The sequence below is a fragment of the Phyllosticta capitalensis genome, assembly GCF_038381095.1.
Source record: "Phyllosticta capitalensis strain CBS 128856 chromosome Unknown BKA78scaffold_9, whole genome shotgun sequence".
In the NCBI taxonomy this organism is placed as follows: domain Eukaryota; kingdom Fungi; phylum Ascomycota; class Dothideomycetes; order Botryosphaeriales; family Phyllostictaceae; genus Phyllosticta; species Phyllosticta capitalensis.
In genome coordinates, this window is record NW_027117447.1 from 1,651,443 (window position 1) to 1,668,879 (window position 17,437).

At 54.0% G+C, this 17,437-nt stretch overlaps 7 protein-coding genes across 7 annotated transcripts; 2 read left to right on the top strand and 5 right to left on the bottom strand.

The window, feature by feature from the left end:
• Positions 1–272: 272 nt before the first annotated feature.
• Positions 273–2,754, bottom strand: BKA78DRAFT_191368 (YagE family protein-like protein). The gene is made up of 4 exons (XM_066883584.1): positions 2,364–2,754; positions 890–2,237; positions 636–821; positions 273–531 (listed from the first exon to the last, which is right to left on the bottom strand). The coding sequence occupies exons 1-4, from the start codon at positions 2,409–2,411 to the stop codon at positions 371–373; spliced, it is 1,743 nt and encodes a 580-aa protein (XP_066741460.1). The 5' UTR covers positions 2,412–2,754; the 3' UTR covers positions 273–370.
• Positions 2,755–5,397, bottom strand: BKA78DRAFT_191343 (nitrogen permease regulator 2-domain-containing protein). Its single transcript, XM_066883583.1, has 3 exons — positions 5,041–5,397; positions 4,297–4,992; positions 2,755–4,248 (listed from the first exon to the last, which is right to left on the bottom strand). The coding sequence occupies exons 1-3, from the start codon at positions 5,240–5,242 to the stop codon at positions 3,098–3,100; spliced, it is 2,049 nt and encodes a 682-aa protein (XP_066741461.1). The 5' UTR covers positions 5,243–5,397; the 3' UTR covers positions 2,755–3,097.
• BKA78DRAFT_322568 (putative BAP31 domain protein) lies at positions 5,159–6,733 on the bottom strand. The gene is made up of 4 exons (XM_066889126.1): positions 6,493–6,733; positions 6,151–6,285; positions 5,997–6,100; positions 5,159–5,937 (listed from the first exon to the last, which is right to left on the bottom strand). Exons 1-4 carry the CDS (start codon positions 6,511–6,513, stop codon positions 5,553–5,555), a joined length of 645 nt encoding a protein of 214 aa, XP_066741462.1. The 5' UTR covers positions 6,514–6,733; the 3' UTR covers positions 5,159–5,552.
• A 676-nt stretch (positions 6,734–7,409) lies between these two features.
• BKA78DRAFT_298501 (MFS transporter) lies at positions 7,410–8,937 on the bottom strand (the record flags this gene model as incomplete). The annotated part of the gene is made up of 3 exons (XM_066886916.1): positions 7,410–7,572; positions 7,625–8,779; positions 8,828–8,937. 3 exons carry the CDS (start codon positions 8,935–8,937, stop codon positions 7,410–7,412), a joined length of 1,428 nt encoding a protein of 475 aa, XP_066741463.1.
• A 467-nt stretch (positions 8,938–9,404) lies between these two features.
• BKA78DRAFT_191448 (uncharacterized protein) lies at positions 9,405–12,180 on the top strand. The gene is made up of 2 exons (XM_066883585.1): positions 9,405–9,889; positions 10,205–12,180. The coding sequence occupies exons 1-2, from the start codon at positions 9,422–9,424 to the stop codon at positions 11,906–11,908; spliced, it is 2,172 nt and encodes a 723-aa protein (XP_066741464.1). The 5' UTR covers positions 9,405–9,421; the 3' UTR covers positions 11,909–12,180.
• A 658-nt stretch (positions 12,181–12,838) lies between these two features.
• Positions 12,839–14,569, top strand: BKA78DRAFT_191450 (uncharacterized protein). Its single transcript, XM_066883586.1, has 3 exons — positions 12,839–13,588; positions 13,654–13,699; positions 13,879–14,569. Exons 1-3 carry the CDS (start codon positions 12,962–12,964, stop codon positions 14,535–14,537), a joined length of 1,332 nt encoding a protein of 443 aa, XP_066741465.1. The 5' UTR covers positions 12,839–12,961; the 3' UTR covers positions 14,538–14,569.
• Positions 14,570–15,281: 712 nt separating this feature from the next.
• On the bottom strand, positions 15,282–17,198 carry BKA78DRAFT_333123 (cytochrome P450; the record flags this gene model as incomplete). Its single annotated transcript, XM_066890051.1, has 5 exons — positions 15,282–15,931; positions 15,984–16,358; positions 16,410–16,694; positions 16,759–16,969; positions 17,019–17,198. 5 exons carry the CDS (start codon positions 17,196–17,198, stop codon positions 15,282–15,284), a joined length of 1,701 nt encoding a protein of 566 aa, XP_066741466.1.
• Between the last annotated feature and the right edge of the window lie 239 nt (positions 17,199–17,437).

Sequence of the window (17,437 nt, forward strand, 5' to 3'; positions counted from 1 at the left end):
CCGCGAGGAGAGAGCCAAGATACGCTAATGGAGAGAGTGCAGTGCTTGATGGGATATCCAAGAAGCGCAAGATTTTTTGAAACGGGACTGCGTGCGCTGAGCCACCTCATGGTATGCTACTACTGCGGCTGGCCGGCTGGCTCCTGCTCGAGTCTCAAGACGACTTTTGGGTAGGATATCTCCTAGGTGCTGCATTATTTACGAATGGTTCCGAGTGCCCGCGTCCCATGGCATTCCACTCTGCCTCTTGCGCTGCATGCCTGACTGCCCGCCCGCCTGCCTCCCCGTCCGGACTGATTCTGGTTTACAACATTCTGCACATTTCCTCCATCTCGACAGACCCCCGTTTTTGCACCAATAGACACAGCGACTACAGCTCCTCTCTCGGCGAACACAACGGCAACGGAGCGCCGCCGCCAGGGACGTCGCCCTTTTTGCGGCCTTGCGTCAAGATGCCGAAGCGCAGGAAGACTTCGGAGCAGGTGACGAAGATGGACAGAACGATGAGGACGATGATGATCCACGTTATGCCTGTGAGAGGATGGTGCTGTTAGCAATAGAGAGCGACGCAAGATATATGGATGCTGATAGCACGAAGGAGCAGTGGTTGGGAGATGGAGATGGGGCAAACTCACGCGTCATCTTTTTGTCTGCGATCGAGTCGCTGAGTATTTCGGCCAGGTCGAGGAAGACGCGACACCGCTCGTTGAGGACCTGGATGCGCGGTTTGATTTCGAGGTACTCGCGCACTGCGGCATAAAGGGGGTGCAACGTGGGTTCAGAGTCCCAAAAGAAGTTGGGGACGTCGAGCATATTTGACGCTGAAGTGGTCCAAGGTTAGAATGACACCCGCGGATAGCAGCTTTGGGATATGTCCGGCAGCACTTACATAGGTTGACGTCGACTCTGCTGCTGAAAAGTCGGCCGAGGATCTTGACCACATCTTCTCGCTTCATGCCCAGCTTGCCTGTTAGTGCCAGCCGCCGCGGCACGTATTGTGCTTCCAGCATGATGTGCGCCATTCTCTCCTCAAAGAAACACAACTTGGTGCTCTGGGCAATGGCATGGCTGATTGCCAGCTTGATCATGTGGTCGCTGCTCCGCAGTGTGATCATGTCGTTGTAGACACGCGGCCGCGGGATATTGGGATTGTATTCGAAATGAAACTCCTCCGTCTCAAAGTCCTCCTCGCGCTGCGGCCGCGTGACGAGCGGGACGCGGTTGATGGACTGCGAAAAGGTCAAGTCGGCCAGAATGTCCTTCTCCTGACGTTCGGTAAAGTTCCAAAAGACGACAACGCCGTAGCTAAAGACGAACATTTCGCCAAAGCTGAGGGGATTCGGGGCCAGCGGCGGCGGCGACATGGAGCGATGCGACGCCGCGCCTTCATTCTGCGGCGACTGCACTGGGCTTTCGTGCGGAATCATCTTGCCGTTGCGGCTGGGGCTCTGGCTCGGACTGGCGTCTCCATCCTCGTGTGCGCGGACGCCATAACTTTCGCTCTCTCCAAAGTATCCCTCGTGGTATTCTCTTCGCTCGTTTCTCTCGATCTCTTCGTCCAACACACTCTTGCCCCCCGGGCTCTTCAACACCGGACTGCTCCTGACGCGGTAGCCGTCACTACCTCCCAGCAAGGGCAGATGGTACACAGTGTACAGGCAATCGTCGTACAGCTTCGTCCTCGCGCCGTGCTGATCGCGGACAAAATCCGCCGTCGCTCGCATCTTGTAGCTCTGCGCCGTGCAATACGCCGTGACCCTCGCCAGCTTCTCCGCTCGCCTCGCCTTGGGCAGCCGCTCCGCATACGACTTTTCCCGGGCGCCCTGCTGCGCGCTCCGCAGCCGCTCCAGCGTCGCGTCGTCGGGCGGACCGCCCGCTCCATCCTCCTCCTCGCCGAACCCCAACAAATCCTTATCTTCGACCGGATCGTCGGCTTCGGGAAGCAAAACGAGCTTCTCCGATACCTTGCTACTGCGGCTGGGCAGGTACTGCGGCGCCATGCGCCCGCTGAGCTTTGGGTCTAATGGGTGCTTGCCGGACGGCGTGCGGTTGTGCGCGGGACGCTGGGGAGCGCCGCCTGGTCCAAAGCTCCCTGAGGGTGGCCCGCGGCGCTGCCCTGACGGTATCTCGGAGACATACTGGAGAACGTTGTCGACGGAGATGATGTTGGTGCCAGTTCGTTGTGGCGGGGATGGTCGTTGCGGAGCGTTGCGTGGTTGGTCGCGGGTGTCGGTGACCTAGGTTGGAACAATTCAATTAGTTGGATATGTCTTGACACAAAGTCTGGATCGTGCAGGCGATCGTTGTAGGGTTGGATGGGTCAGGGTGCTGGGCTATGAAGTTCGGGCGGGGTGGAGGAGTACCAAGACTGTTGGACCGCGCTTGGATTTTCCTGCGCCTGTGGATGCCATGGTGGCTCTTCTTCAATTGCGGCGTGCTGGGGCGGAGCAACCTCGAGTCGAGAGAAGATTGATCGAGTGGACGGAGGTTTGTTTGCGGCCGCAGTCGGGAGGTGGAGCTTGTGGTGGTTCTGCGATGGACGTCATCGTTCGGGCCATGCGCAGATCCCGAAGAAGCTTAGCATTCTCAGGTGGCACTTGACAAGCACTCGGTTCAACACCGCCAATCCTCAAGAATTGGCACTGTATAATATTCAAGTCTAGATACACGTTACTCTCAATCCTACCAGAGCCAATTCCGTCAAAATTGCCAAAGATCGACGCGCATGTGAAACTGAGCAACTCTACATTTGCCCGATGCGGAAGCTGGGGGCATGAACCTTGTCCTTGCTGCTGTTCTTTGTTCGCCAGACCAAGCAATGCAGATTTGATATGGCAATCCGGGAACCACCATTAACCAGTCAAGGCTTACAGAAATAGGTTGAGCTATCCAGTCAGACGACATGTCTCGGAGCTGCCTTGTGAAACCTGGACAATGAGGGTCTCGTCTCGAACTGTACCTAAATGCAGCTGAACCAACCATGACCAGCTAATGCACAACATCGTCCGGCAGAAGATAAACGACGGGTATCACAAACAGCAATCCAGCACATCAAACAAACGCCCAGGAAGCCCACCCCTCTCCCTCATGCTTCTCACTACCTATGCACAACCAACACATCCCCAAACCCCTTCTTCATCTTTGCCAGCACTTCTCTCTCGCCCATGCCGAGCTCAGTGCAGATCTCGTCGAAACAATGCAGACCGTCCAGATAACGGGCAAGTGGCAACTCTCTGCCCAAAGCCGTGCGGCCCGTCCCCGCCGTCGTGCCCCCCGCCGCGGCCCCAACGCCACTAGGGGCGCCCACCGTGTCCTCGGCCTCGGACTCTTCGACCGTTGTCGCCGCGTACGGTGAGTGGTAGCCGTTGTGACCACGCCACCGCGCTCCGTGCAGATGGTCGTGGCCGTCGTAGGAGGCAGTCGTGCCAGCGAGGGCGCCTGCGCTGGTCGTAATGGCGTATTTATGGATGCGGTAAAGGAAACCCTTGATTACTCCAAATGTGATGAGCCGACGGACGTCGATGTGAGTAAGTATTGTAGCATTCTCGAGTACCCAGGAGCGCAGTGTGACGCCCTGACGCAGCGAAGAATACAATTGGATGAGTGTGTCGTGGGTGACTGTGGGTTGATTAGGCGCAAGGACAAGGTTTGCGGTCAGGCCGGTAATGTTAGTGACGTGTGTGCCACTTGTAGAAGAGCGATTGGGACGATTGTAAAGGGGAGAGGAGTGCTGCGAGGGGCTACTAATGGCGGTCGTGGCCGTGTTGCTCCCTACGCTGGTCTTGCGAGAATGTCCCATCTCTTTTTTGGTCTCCCCCTGTGCAGCGTCTCCAATCGAAGCATCCAGGAACCGCGGAATGCGAACATACTGCGCGCATTCACGGAGAGCAGCTTCGTCCGTAAAGAAGTGGGATATTACAGGCGTTGGCGCATATGTGGCACCGAATTGAAAGATGTCAAGAAGAACTACTGTGTCGTAGTACAGCAAGTGCTGAATCGCCTTGCGTGTGAGGCCAAGGTCGGTGTCCGCAAGTTGGGCGATGCTAGCAACGGAGTTGATGCCATCTATGAATGGCAGTATCCGAGTGAGGGTCAGATCCGAGGATAGAGTCGCGCAGCGATTAGTTTTGGCGGATGGCGAAGTGTACATTTCCAGGTCAATTGTTAGCAGCGGCACATGCCAGGCGTGGACCGGGGCCGGAGGAACTCTCGTGGGGAACAGCTTCAGGTTGATGGTATTAGAATCGTCTGTCATTGAGTCAGTATGGCGGCAGAAACTCATCTAGGTTGACTTACCAATCGGGATCATGCACTCGCAGTAGTTGTTCAGGTCCTCCAAAATCATCTCACAAAGCGCGTAGACCTTGCTCACAGCGCTTTCCTCGAGGAAACCATCATCCTCTTCCATATCCACCGCCCCCTCCTTTTCAGCATCCGACTCGTCCAACTTCAAGCCCTCGAGTCCCAACGATTGGACCGACTCTCCGTCACCACCACTGCCACTGCCTCGGCCGCTACTCAGACTCTCGACTTCTCGGATCTTTTCCAAAACACTGGGACCTTTGGCCAACGCGCCCGCCAATGGACCGCCTCCAGCTGCTCCCAGTGCCATGCGCATTTCCAACTCATTTTGTTCCTTCTCTTCGACGCTGAGAAAGCCGCTTTGTTCCTCGAGGTTGCGCAGCAGGCGGCCCAGCTTGCGCACAATGCTCGCATAGCTATTCCAATCCAGCAGCTCCTCTTCAACCACAAACGCAAAGTTGAAGATGAATTGATTGCGGTCATAGCGCCCGTCGAAGTTGTTGATACACACCGGGTATCCGATGACGCGGTAGTGGTTCACGCATACCGTCACCAGCCGGTCGCAAAAGTCTTGCCTTGGGATTACGAATTCGGAGATGGATGCAAAGTCGAAGAGAGGTGTCGTTTGTGCGCATGGGGCCGACGAGGGTGTGATTGAGCCGGGTGGGACTTGGTGGAGGACGCGCGAGCCTGGAGGTGGTTAGTGGAGAATTGACCGATCAGACGGCAAGTTGGTACCTTTCGCAGGGTGAAAGCGCGTGTAAAAGATGGCTTTGATCATGACTAGGGCTGATACCAGCTGCGTGGGCTGGCCGACGAGCTGGATATCGCGCGCTGAGTCTACATCGAGAGTTGGTGGTGAGTGTGAAAGACTCAAGCAGGCAGGGCTCCCTGGAGACCTGGCTAGGAGTGAGCAGTTCGCTAAGTCCGCAATCTCCATGGTCCGTGCACGCAAAGCTTCCCCCGCTGATGTCGTTCAGGTTCCATGGACATTCGTGAAAAGGGTCTTCAATTCATGTCAAGCATCCCTATCCAGCTATTGGCGCCACCAAGAGTGTACCGTACAAGAGCAAATCGTTCACGCCGAGATTCAATTTTTAGCCGTTCCAATCAACCATCCATCCCCACACCTTCTCTTTCTTCCACTTTTCTGGTGGACCAAGTCCACATGAAAATATGGCATCCCAGCACAAAGCTAGGAGACACCACCTGCTAATGACGAGGAGATTCTTCAAGCATCACTTGATCATCTACCTGTCCTTCTTGGGGGTCTCGTCAGAGCCACCAGCCGCATCGCCCAGCCTGTTGTACTCGCGCGACAAGCCCTCGGCTTGCTTCTTGAGGTGCTCAATGTCACGGTCTTTGGCCTTGAGCTGCTCCTTCAGCTTGGCAACCTCACCGGGCTCAGAGGGGTCGCCGAGAGCGTTTACGCTCTTGTTGCCGCTCTTGGCCGACGAGTCGCCCTTGAGGTGCTTGACCTCCTCCTCGAGGCGGAGCTGGTCCAGGATCATGACGTACGTGCGGTTCAAGATCAGCGACAGGAAAAGCGTGAAGCCGCAAAGGTACATGTTGCGCTGCGAGTAGAACTTGCGCGCCTGAACTTCCATGCGCTCGGAGCCACCAAGAACAGCAGCACTGCCCCAATGTTAGTGCTTGACCTTCAATACTGACGTGACGAGTTGATCTGCACTTACCCTCCACGCATCTCAGACTTGGACGCGGCAGCGAGCTCGAGCTGCACACGGTAGACGCGGTTGACGCTGTCGATGAAGAGGATGGTGATGAAAATGAAGGTAATCTAGTCCTCAGTCAACCAAATGCTTACGCGTGTTGTTTTCCAAAACCAACCTTCATGCCATATTGGACCTTTGCAACAAGCGGACTCTCCGAGATGAAGGTGAACAACCGACGGCGAAAGGTAAAGGGCAGCGGGAAGATGAGGGTGCCGAAGATGACCATTTCCAGCATCAGGAGGAAGAAGACCTGCGAGGTGGACCCGTTAGCAAGAGGAACAATCTTGTCGCGTGTAGCTATCCGGTCCGTCCTGCACGTTGTCTCTGAGCCATCACGACGTTGTCATCCGTGGCCGAGACTCGATAACTAAGGCTGCTGGCCGAAGCGAGACTCGACCGTTTCAATGGCGACGCCGAGCTTGCACACGACACGGCCGCTGCGCTGTTCAAGACTTACCAAGCTGTAGTAGAGCGTCATGGTCGGTTGCTACGACGAGGGGTAGCTGGCGTGATGTGTGGCAAGGTAGCTTCGCGGTCGATGAGAGAATCGAGGACGCGTCGAGGAATGAGGAGTGTGTGGTGAGAGAGTTTGAGAGCCGTGAGAAGTGACAGATGTGTCGAGGTGGTTGTTGTCAAGTAGTAGTGGGGAGCTCGGCGGGACACGGTGACGAGACGCAGCAGGCAGGCAGGGCAAAGCGTCAAAGTGGCTGGCACCTGGCAGCAGAGCAAGCTGGAAACAATTTACGTCATCCCCTCGGTCGCCCGTGCGCTAAAACCGAACCGACCCGCTCCATGCTTCCCGCCCGACGACTCCAACCACAACTGCTCATCGCTTGTGATACGACCATCACCAATTGCACACAGGACTCTGCGCTTGATATGCAGGTATGGAATTCTCACTCTCACCACTGTTAATGCGCAACTTCCCAACATGACGAGCACGCTGGGGCCATAAGACCAAAAACCTCGCCTGTCCACATGTACCGGCTAGGTATCTTACCTCATGCTACGGGAAATGGGGACAGGCTAGGACATGGTTAAAAAACCAGCTACACTAAAATCTTCTCATCTGTCTGACCAACGAGCATTCGAAATTGCTTTTTGAGCGTTGATTTCCGTCTGTGCATCTATGACTGACTTGGCGCGTCTAGGGCTCTTCGGGCTTAATGAACTCTGATTATGATCTGATACTTATGTCTACATTATTCAAAGTATCTTTGCCAACGACAATATCTGTCTTGACAATTTAAGGGTATCTAATGAAGCCTCCCACCGGAAAGAAAATCGTAAAGAAACAAAAGAATCTTCGCAAAGACTGTACAACCCTCCACACTTGTTGTGGAAGACTCGACACCTGTACATTCCAATGCCCCATTATACCTTGGCCGTCAACTTCCACCCGCCCTTCTTAATTCTTGTCATTGTCATGCAGATGAATCCCAGGGTCATGACAGCGCCTGCTACTCCGATAAGTCCGTGAAAGGACCCATTCAAATTGTCTCGCACGGCACCGAGAACTGGAAGACCGACCAGTGCACTATTTCAAGGTCAGCGAAGTAGAAGATTACTGCATACTCTTGAGGACTTACCCGAGCGCCAAACAAATGCAGCCCAGTCCGAACTTGATTCCCAGATCCTCAAGCCGACCGTCTACCAGAGCAATGACACAGGGCGAACACAAGCTGACGAAACCGCCAGAGACGAATCCGTACACGACCGCAAAGACGACGATCCCAGCGTTCGACGGATGGAAGCTCAGCGGTAGCCAAAAGGCCAGCAGCGTGATGGCGGATCCAGCAGTCACGAGGCACATGACATTGAACTGACCGATGTGATCTGACAGCTTCCCTGGCAGCACCCTGCCTATCATGGATCCAGCGTTGGCGATAGAGACGGTGTATTGCGCCAAGTTTACCGACATGCCATTCTGCACAGCCATTTCCGGGAGGTAGTTGAAAGGGGCCAGGAGAGACCACATGCAGAAGAAGCCACCAATGACGAATGCAGTCCAAGCAAATGCGTTGTGTCGCAGACCGCTGAAGCCGCTTGCCTTGGTCGGCTGTTGCTCTGTAGTGCTGCCTTCAATCTTGTTCTGGTCCGCCATGGGTTCATTCGAGATTCGCGGCGGATCGACAGAGATGCTGTCCTGGTCATCGTCGGAATGCTTGCTTTTGATGCTATCGCCGCAAGAGTGCTTGCTTTCGACGTCGACGCTGTCGCGCCTGTGCGCTTGGACCTGAGCTCTCTTGGATGGAAAGGGGCTGGCACAGCAGAGGACTCCAATGAAAAGGCTGACGCCGACAATCAAGGCAGACCATCGTACTGCGGCCGGAAATCCACGATTTTGGATCAGCTTGGAAACCATTATCGGGAAAAAGACGCCCCCGAAACTGCTACCGCTGCTAGCCAGACCAACTGCCAGACCTCTCTTGGTCGAAAACCACTGGGAGACACTGACGACTGCTGGAAGCGTAGTTCCCGAAGTGGCCAAGCCGAAGAGCAGACCCTGGCAGAGCATGATCTGATAGTACTCCTTGCAAAGGCTAAGCAAACCGAGGGCCAGGACTCCAAGGGCTGCAAATGGCGCAATCACGGGCCTTGAACCGTATTTGTCCACGAGATGTCCCACGGGAGGACCAAGCGCGAACAGGAGAAAGACTTGCAATGTCGTGATCCATGCAAGCTGCTGGGATGACTTGTTTGGGAGCAATACTTCTTGGTAGTAAAACTGGAAGATCCCGCAACTGACATTCATCAGTACTAAATTCATTGCGGAAAGATTCAATACTCACGCATTGATGTATCCGAAAGAGGACATTTGCAAGAGAAAGGATCCAAGGACAACGCTCCAGGCACGAAGGCCTCCGTTTGGTGGCTGCAGCCCGTTGTTTTGGTCGAGCATTTTGGAAGAAGCTCTGTGGCAAAGTTGAACAAAAAGGCTTGTGTGCTGTTTGGCATTTGCTTGACAAGCGGTGGTAATAAAGCAATCGACATACTGGTTGCACCTGGATCCGCGGAGCCCCCGCGGAGGGTTGGCTTGCCGTTATGCAGTTAGTAAATGCTGTGGCACAACAACGGAATGCAAACGGGGAACGGGGAGTATTCATGGCCGGAATTGAGGGCAGACTAAAAGCAATCCATGTTGCAAACCCATAGTAATAGAGAAAAATTCATGGAGCGAGGGGCTGCGAGGACGAGGAGCATTCAAAACCTACTACAAAGTTGATGTGCAGTAGTCGAGCAGTCGTGTGTGCCACAGCAGTTTGGCGCCACAGCCTCGGGCAGGATCATCCTTGGGGGCCAAAGAGAGCACGCAAACAACCAGATCGTTCTTCATCCCCGCGGACCCTTCCGAACCACTCTGACCTCCACTCACACATTCGGCAATGAAGCGCAACGCGCAAGGCCAACCCATTGCAACAGGGCAAAGGTGGACCCAGCCCTCGGTGTCTTGTCAGCTCTGCCGGACAAAAAAGTTGCGGTGCGACAGGACGCAGCCATGCAGCAATTGCGCGCAGAGGAGCGCGCAGTGCGTGTACGCCGGCCAAGGTCCTGTTTCCACCACCCCGACGACTGCTGTGCATGGTCCTCCTGCTCTCCCTCAAATTGAAGACATCCTGCAAAGACTACAAAATCTCGAGCAGGCTGTTTTCAAAAAGACTGCTTCCGCCCAAACCGACAGCCATGGTCCGCCGACTCTGCCCTCGTCAATGGCGCTCGTCCGCCACGGCGCCATTACTGTTACACAACCCGAGACGCAAGATCCCGACGAGATTGGTAATGACGACACGTCGAGGTGGCTGGAAGGCATCGCGACGACACCGAATTCTGTCTTGAGTCTACCTACACATGCAGTAAGTTTCTCAATGCTCCTTTTCTCTACTTCTATTTTTTCAAGATCCCTGAGTACTTCAAGTTCCTCTGATTACTATGAGCATGAATAGTCCTGTTCCACTTTTAGGTTTGCAAATGCTCCCGTGTTTTCTCTTAACCCCACATTGCCTTCATTCTCTCTATCCATGCTTACTAGACATTAAGAGTTCTTTTCCTTCTGCCCAAAGATCGTCCCCTTGTCTTTCTGCTTTACACATCAACGGTCTTCATCAATTGGTCCGGCCCTAGGCCCCCAAGTTCCTGTCCGTTGCATACTGATTCTTTTGGCAAATTAGGGCGCCGACAGTAGTCCTTCGAATGTGCATCTCCTTGCGAGCGCAGCCGGCAAGACCCAAAAGCCAGTATCTGGACGGCTTTGTGACCAGCTCCCCGCCCGGAAGCATGCTCTTGAACTCTTCGACCATTTTGCAATGATTGTGGACTGCAAATATCGAGTCCTCCATGTCCCGTCTACTCGAATCCTTGTCGAAGAGACGTACCAAGGCTTAGTCGAAGGACAAGAGCCCGACTCCATCACGCTCCTCTTGCTATTCAGCATTTTCGCCAGCAGCGCTTATTTTTGGACCAAGAACCTCAGCGACAGACTTCAAGTCGGCCCTGCTACTGCAAGGAATGCCTTCAATGTCTTTAGCAAACTCGCCATCTCGCTGGTCGAGCAAGATGGACGGCCAGTCAAGCCTTCGCTGATGGCCCTTCAATCCATCAGCATTTTGACGCATTTGTTTAGCAACTCGGACGGCTTTTCGACCACATTCCATCTGCTACGGTGTTCTGGCTTACTCATGGCCCAGGCGTTGCGAATCCATCACCTCGACACACCTCACAGCCAGCAAGAACGCCGTACCAAGGGCGCAAACATGGTCGAGGTTGAAGTAAAACGACGTATTTGGTGGCACATTGTAGCGTCTGACTGGCTTCTATCATTTCTGGGAGGGCCCCAAGAGGGCACATATGCTATTAACCCAAAGCAAATGAGAGTATCCTATCCCGCTAATGCTGACGATGAGCTGATCACGACCGCCGACGCTCATTACAATCTTCCTCTCTCAGTACCGACGTCAATGTCTTCCTTTATCCAACGGGTCAAGCTCGCTGAGCTGTGCCGGGAAGTAGTCGATACCTTGCCATCTACACTGGTCGACCCGCGAGAGCTTGACTACGAAGTGGTACTCAGTCTAGACACCAAATTACAAAACCACCTCAGGGACCTTCCGTTTTTCTTCCAGTTGGACTCGGCCAATATCCAACGGAGCAGAAATATCTGCCGAGAAAGACCCTACATCGCGTGGCAGCGGACCATGATTCACTTCAGCGCCCAAACGAGGATCTGTCGGCTCCACAGGCCCTTCCTTCTCGAAGGATCATCCAACCCCAAATACGCCTTCAGCCGGATGACCTGCATAAGAGCCGCGCACACTGTTCTGGAGCTGCGCAAATCCATGGATGATCTAGAGCCCCGCGAGCTGGACGGCACTCGATTCGCCCACGTCATGCAACACGTCTTCATGGCTACCGTTATTCTTGCAACCAACGCCTGCTTTGATCCAAATGAGCCCCACGTGCAAGCACGAAAAGCCGAAGTCATGGCTGCGTGCAAAGTGCTGGAAAAAGACCAACAGCAGTCAACTATTGCCAACCAAGGAATTCAAAAAGGCATCGACACAATTCGGAACATGTTGCAAAAGCACAAAGGGCAGGCCGAGCAAGATGCCGAGTCTGCAGTTGCCGGCACGAACACTCCATTTCCTTCCTATGGAAAGGACTGCGAAGAGCTCGGCGATCCCGGAGAATCAAAAGCTAGCAAAGGCGCGGATGATGTGCCGCACACGTGGAGCGAAGGCCCCCAAGGCGGCATTGTCGAGCCGAGTGAGGACTGGGACCAGCTCTGGTCAGACTTCTTTGATGTCGCACCGGGGCTGGACACGCCCAATTGGAATTCACTGCTCAATGACATGGACTTCTCTCTAGGGCCTGGCTGACCTCTTGGATCCCGGGGGCGCAGGGTTCACCGACAAAATCGGCATTGCGTACGCGCCGTCAAAATGTATACACATGCAGATGCCAAAATAGCTTGCATGTGAAGCATTCGACACCCCACTGTTGCCATTGCCCTCGATTTTTCAGCAGGAAGAGATTTCGGAGTGTTGGACCAAGAACAACGCTCTTTCCAAGTTTTGAAAACCAGTCGAGCATCTCATCTACGTAGATTGATCATTTCTTCGAACCACCAGTCCGCACCGACATCCATGAACGGCCGCGCAACACTTGAGAGGGGCAATCCATAACCCAATGGTACTGTAGCATTTTCCGGAGGTCGCTCCACTCCTCTGGAGCGCAGGCAGGGTCTCACCACTTGGGGGCCACGTAGGCTGGAAGGGGTGGGGGCGGATCAATCCGTAAACAGGTGCCTGCCTAAAACTCCATGCCAACCATCCAGGTACCTGAAGTTTTCGGTCTTGTTCGAGCCCAGTCGCATGGTCGAGGTATGCAGTGAGATCATCCAATACCCCATTGCGGTCTTGAATGAGGCGCAAGCCAGCCAATACGAAAAGCAAGAAAAAAGGGTCCCCAGCCACTCCCGCCGTCAGCCAACGAGATGCAATCTATTACAGCAGCCACGAAGGCCTTGGCGTCACCACAGCCCATATTGAGAAAGAGCAAAGCCGAGCCAGTCAGCACCAACCTCACTTCATGCTCGAGACATTAGCGACCTTTTCGCATTCGCGAGACTAGCTCCAAGTAAGCGACTCAGACCATGGAGGGCCGAGGGATTTCGCTAAGGCAACTTCAGGGTACAGAAAGTCATGTCGCGCAGAATGTCGACACCGCCCTCGAACGCCACGGCGGGACAAACATCAACGGCCTAAACATATCGTGGAATCCGAATCCTGCATCCACGCGTGTCGAATCAGAACCCAAGCCATCTCCATGGAGTCTGTCAGCAAGACCCGTGGACATGCCTTTTGCTTGAACTACGCGGTCCGCCCCGCAAGCCAGTGGCTTTGCCGCCCCAAAGCTTGGTTTTGAATAAAATGGCCCAAAGCGCTGCATCCAAGTACCAAATTGGCTCGCTGTCGTGTGCATCTTGGCTCTTATCACTTCTTGTTTCTCTCCAACCTTACGCCAAGTTCTGCAGTGATCGACCAACCATGACCTCAGAAGCTGTCCGCGCGGTCTCTCCACCACAGACGGGGAGCCCTCAGAACCGAGCAACCAAGAAGCTTCGCGCCGCTTGTAACCTCTGTCACCAGATGAAAGTCCGCTGCTCCGGAACAAAGCCATGCAGCAGATGTTTCGACTCCGGCGTCGAATGCGTTTACTCTTACGCTGCAAAACTCGGCAAACCCAAGGGCTCTAGGAACAAGAAGACATTGGAACGTCTGCGCCAAATGAGCGAGGCGGCCTCTGGAGGACAAACCACACCGCCATGTCTTCCTTCTCCCCGTCATCGCAGCGACTCTTGCGTCTCCAAGCCGGCAGCCTCAACCCCTGAGCCGGAACTGGCACGTGGGCTTTCTGGAATCGACAAGACTGAAGGCGATTACTTTTCTCTTTATGGCCACTTGACGCCAATGTCACGAGTTGGTGGCTCAAGCAGCTCGAATTCCGATTCTCTCGAAGATTTTACATTTGATCTCGACATGCAAGACCAGTGGAATGTGAGTAATATCGGCGAAGAAGCTGCACTCTCGGTTCAATATGAATTAAACTGACTGTTAGATAGTTCACCAGCCTTCCCATTGATAATACTCTGATAGATCCATGCCTAGGTAAGTCTTGAGTCCACTACCTCGGGGCGACACGTTACCCTCAATCACAATGTCGGCTACACCTGCAAGAGCAGAGAGCAGAGAGCGAGGCTTGGCAGCAAAAGTCGTGGCACACACCTCGGTGCATTCATACATCAAACCTGCACCGCTAAGCTTGAAGCTAAGACTCTGTCTTTTAGATTCTAATCCAATCGACATCAATGCCCTTTTCAGCCCACCTCTGTCGGTATATGGGAACCCCGAACTAGAATGTAGAATTCCGGACACACAGACAACTGCCTTCCATGACCACGTATCGTCGACGAATACTTTCACCTCCCCACCGGTACCACCAAAGCAACACTGCGAGTGCTTGCGCATCCAAGCCGAAGGGCTCGTCCGGCTCAAAGACACAGAGCGACAATACGAAAACATTCGTAGCGACACCATCCTGGCAACCAGCCTCGATGCGCTAAACACCTCGATGGCTCTTTTGCGTTGCTCGCGCTGCCAGTCAGATCACCAAACACTTTTCCTGATGACCATGTCGTTAAGCCTCGTATTTCGCTGGCTACTACGGTTTTCCGAACGACAGCGCGACGACTCACTCTCCCTACGCATCACCCTTGGCGAACACCAAATATCGTCCCAAGAACCGCTCGATGTCATCAGGAAGTCATTGGTCTCATTGGCACTGCAAAAGGCCCGAGAAACATTTATGATGATGCGAAATTGCGTTGCGCGGTTGAACGACCTCGAAGACGCGGCTGGTCTGGGCGGGGAGCTGGATGCGATGAACCTTCGACTGGCAGTGATGCAACTGGAAACCGTATTCGGAAAGCTGCCAGAGTCAGCTTGACAGTGCAGCAATCTCATTTGGGAAATGTTGTTCAGATTTGGAGTACAAGGGTTAGAAAGGATGTCAGACATACAACGGCCGCGAGCACAAGGAATGGACACACGCAAAACGGGGGCCAAGGAAGGAACACGGGGAATTAAGCACATGAATTTTCGACCAAATTCTACAATCTGGTTCTAGAACCTGCAATGGTCTGAGCCACTTGAATGGCCTGATTTTTGCAAGCATGTCTTCCTTCGCCTCCACTTCGGAGACCGTAGACCTGCCCGTTTCGGTAAGCGCTGCCCTGCTCTTTCCTCTTCCCTCCCTTCGCCTCCTCATGTGACTACGCGCTTCGAACACCCCTTGACTACCACCTATTTCTGGCATGCATGTCTCAGATCATGACGAAAGAAACTCTCAACCAGCTGGGGCTTTGCTGTAAGTCATGCTAGACCCAAGCACTTGACTGCTCCCTGCACCTTCCTTCCAGTAAGGAGATGCTCTTTATCTCCCGGCCCATATGAGCTTGAATGGTACCCTGCCACCCAGAGTCTGCCTTGGCCCCTCAAGAGCCTTGCAGTCAATAATGTCTTTCGTCACCCGCTGATACGTCACCCTGCAGCAACCCACTCCGGCGCTTAAGTGGCCAGCCTTTCAACACCAAGACCAGGGAGAAATCGCCCCAGAAACGTTTCTTGCAGAAAACATGTCATTTTTCATATTATTGTCAAAGCTACCGCTCTTGCCTGCACCGGTCTTCGTCTAAGCCCTCGGGCGGAAACTCAACAGCGGCCCATCCTTCGCATTCACCACATGGTCGTAGAGTTGATACTCCCCGACTCGATGACGCCCCCACTCAGCACCCGGATCTCCCTCTCCCAGCCTCTCGCCCTCAACAAGCTTGAAATCGTACTCGACCAAGACAGCCGCAAAAGTGAGCATGAGCTCATTCATGGCTAGCCCTTTGCCGATACATCCTCTTGGTCCAATGGAAAACGGTGCATGCACACTGTGGATGCTGTCTACTTCTTTTCTTCCGCCCTCCGCCTCATTTGCAATCCAGCGCTCCGGCCGGTATTCGAACGGGTCCCCGCTGACATGGCGCTCGTTGTGCTGGACTGAGTAGGTCGACACGCCGACTTCGCAGCCGCCGGGAATGTACTCGTTGTCAATGGCGATGCCGCCGTCGAGGACCGTGCGCCAAGGGGCAGTGCCGACGGCAGGGGAGAGCCGGGCGGCTTCGTCGATGCAGGCGCGGAGGTAGACGCAGCTGCTGAGCTGCGGCCCAGTGCGGACGGATGCTGCCGAAGAAAAGGTGGAGCGGACCTCTTCGACAACCCGAGCGTAAGCGGCTGGGTTGTGGGAGAGGTAGAAGAAGGCACCGGCCATGATGGTGGAGGTTGTGTCAGCACCTGTTGGAAGCGTCAGAGAGGCTGTTTCAATTCGGCAGTCGAATTCACGTACCGGCAACTATGAGGGTCGTGCTCTCCGATGCCACCTCCGGAAGACCGAAACCGGATCCAGTCTCTGGATCTGTTGCCTTCATCAAAGCAGAAAAGATGTTGTTGTGGCTTCGGATCCCCAGCTTGTCCTTGGCCGCAATGTCCTGCAGCATTTGCTTGGTGAATCCAAGGAAGCGGTTGCGCCCAAGAATTGCCTTTGGAAAGAGCTTTCGGTCAATGCGTCGCCAAAGCAGTTGGGGAGCATGCCCGACAGATCCAATTCGGACGTTGGAGTCTGAAATGGCCTCAAGGACATATCGATGTTCCGGCTTCTGCATCAGATTGTACTCCATGCCAAAGATGACTTCTGCCATGATATCGAAAGTTAAGAAATCGCCTTTGAGAAATTAGCATGCCCCTCGGGCTTGACACAGCGGGCATTTCTTACACCACCGAGCCATGTTCTGCGGCCGAGACCATCCTTCCTGGTCAAGAGGTGCTACCATTGGATCTGGGCTCAGGCCAAGGGGAAGCACCTGCAGGAACTTCTGGACATGCCTCATGATGGCGGGTTCGTAAGACTTGAGAGCGGCGTCGGAAAAGCCTTGGCTGACTACGCGACGCTTGCGGGCGTGCTCCTTGCGGTCTCGGGCTGTGACTGTGTTGGGAACAAAGTGGACAGCAACAAGGTAACTCTCTCCCTTGATGACATTCTTGCCATGTCCGTAAATGTCTGTTTCACGGGAGTCTGTTAGCAGAGATCCTACTCAAGCACTTCACAAGAGGTTGGAACAAACCTTTCAGACTACTCGCAGAGTTGAACATGACCTTGTTAGGGGCATATCGAACTTTGTCCCCGTATTTCTGGTGGCATCTCCATTGGTCGATAGGTATGTCACCTTTCCAGGAGTGATACGCCGAGTAGAGATTTGTGATTTTTGCCAGAAATGGGCCGGGATATTTGGCAAGCGGATGGAAGTAAAGCTTGTAGACAACATCGGCAATGACCTTCAAAATGGTAAGTTCAATCCGCATCTGGGGAGCAGTCATGACTTACAATCCCAACAACTACAGTGAAAAGAACGATAAGAGACAAATTTGCAACTCTGCCAAGTCTGGAAATGATGGAGGCTGCTGAGATTGCGGGTTTCTTGGAGGAATATCTCCCCAAGAGAAAGAAAAGGTCATGAGAAAGATGTTTGGAAGACTGAGCGAAAAAGGCGTCTTGGAAGTCCATTTTGGCGAGTCAGGAGGCTTCGCGCCAAAGTTCGCAAGTGATGGTGATCTGATGGGAGAGAAGTGACTTGCGTAAGTTGCGATTTCTCATCCTTTTGAATAAGCTCTACTTGGACGAGTCTGAATGCCAGTCTCTGTCTCCTGATGGTAAGGCATTGTTCGGAACGTATGACTGACAACAGCAATTCATCTGGATAGAAGAGCATAATCACCGCAGAATCCAATCCACGGACGTCCGCG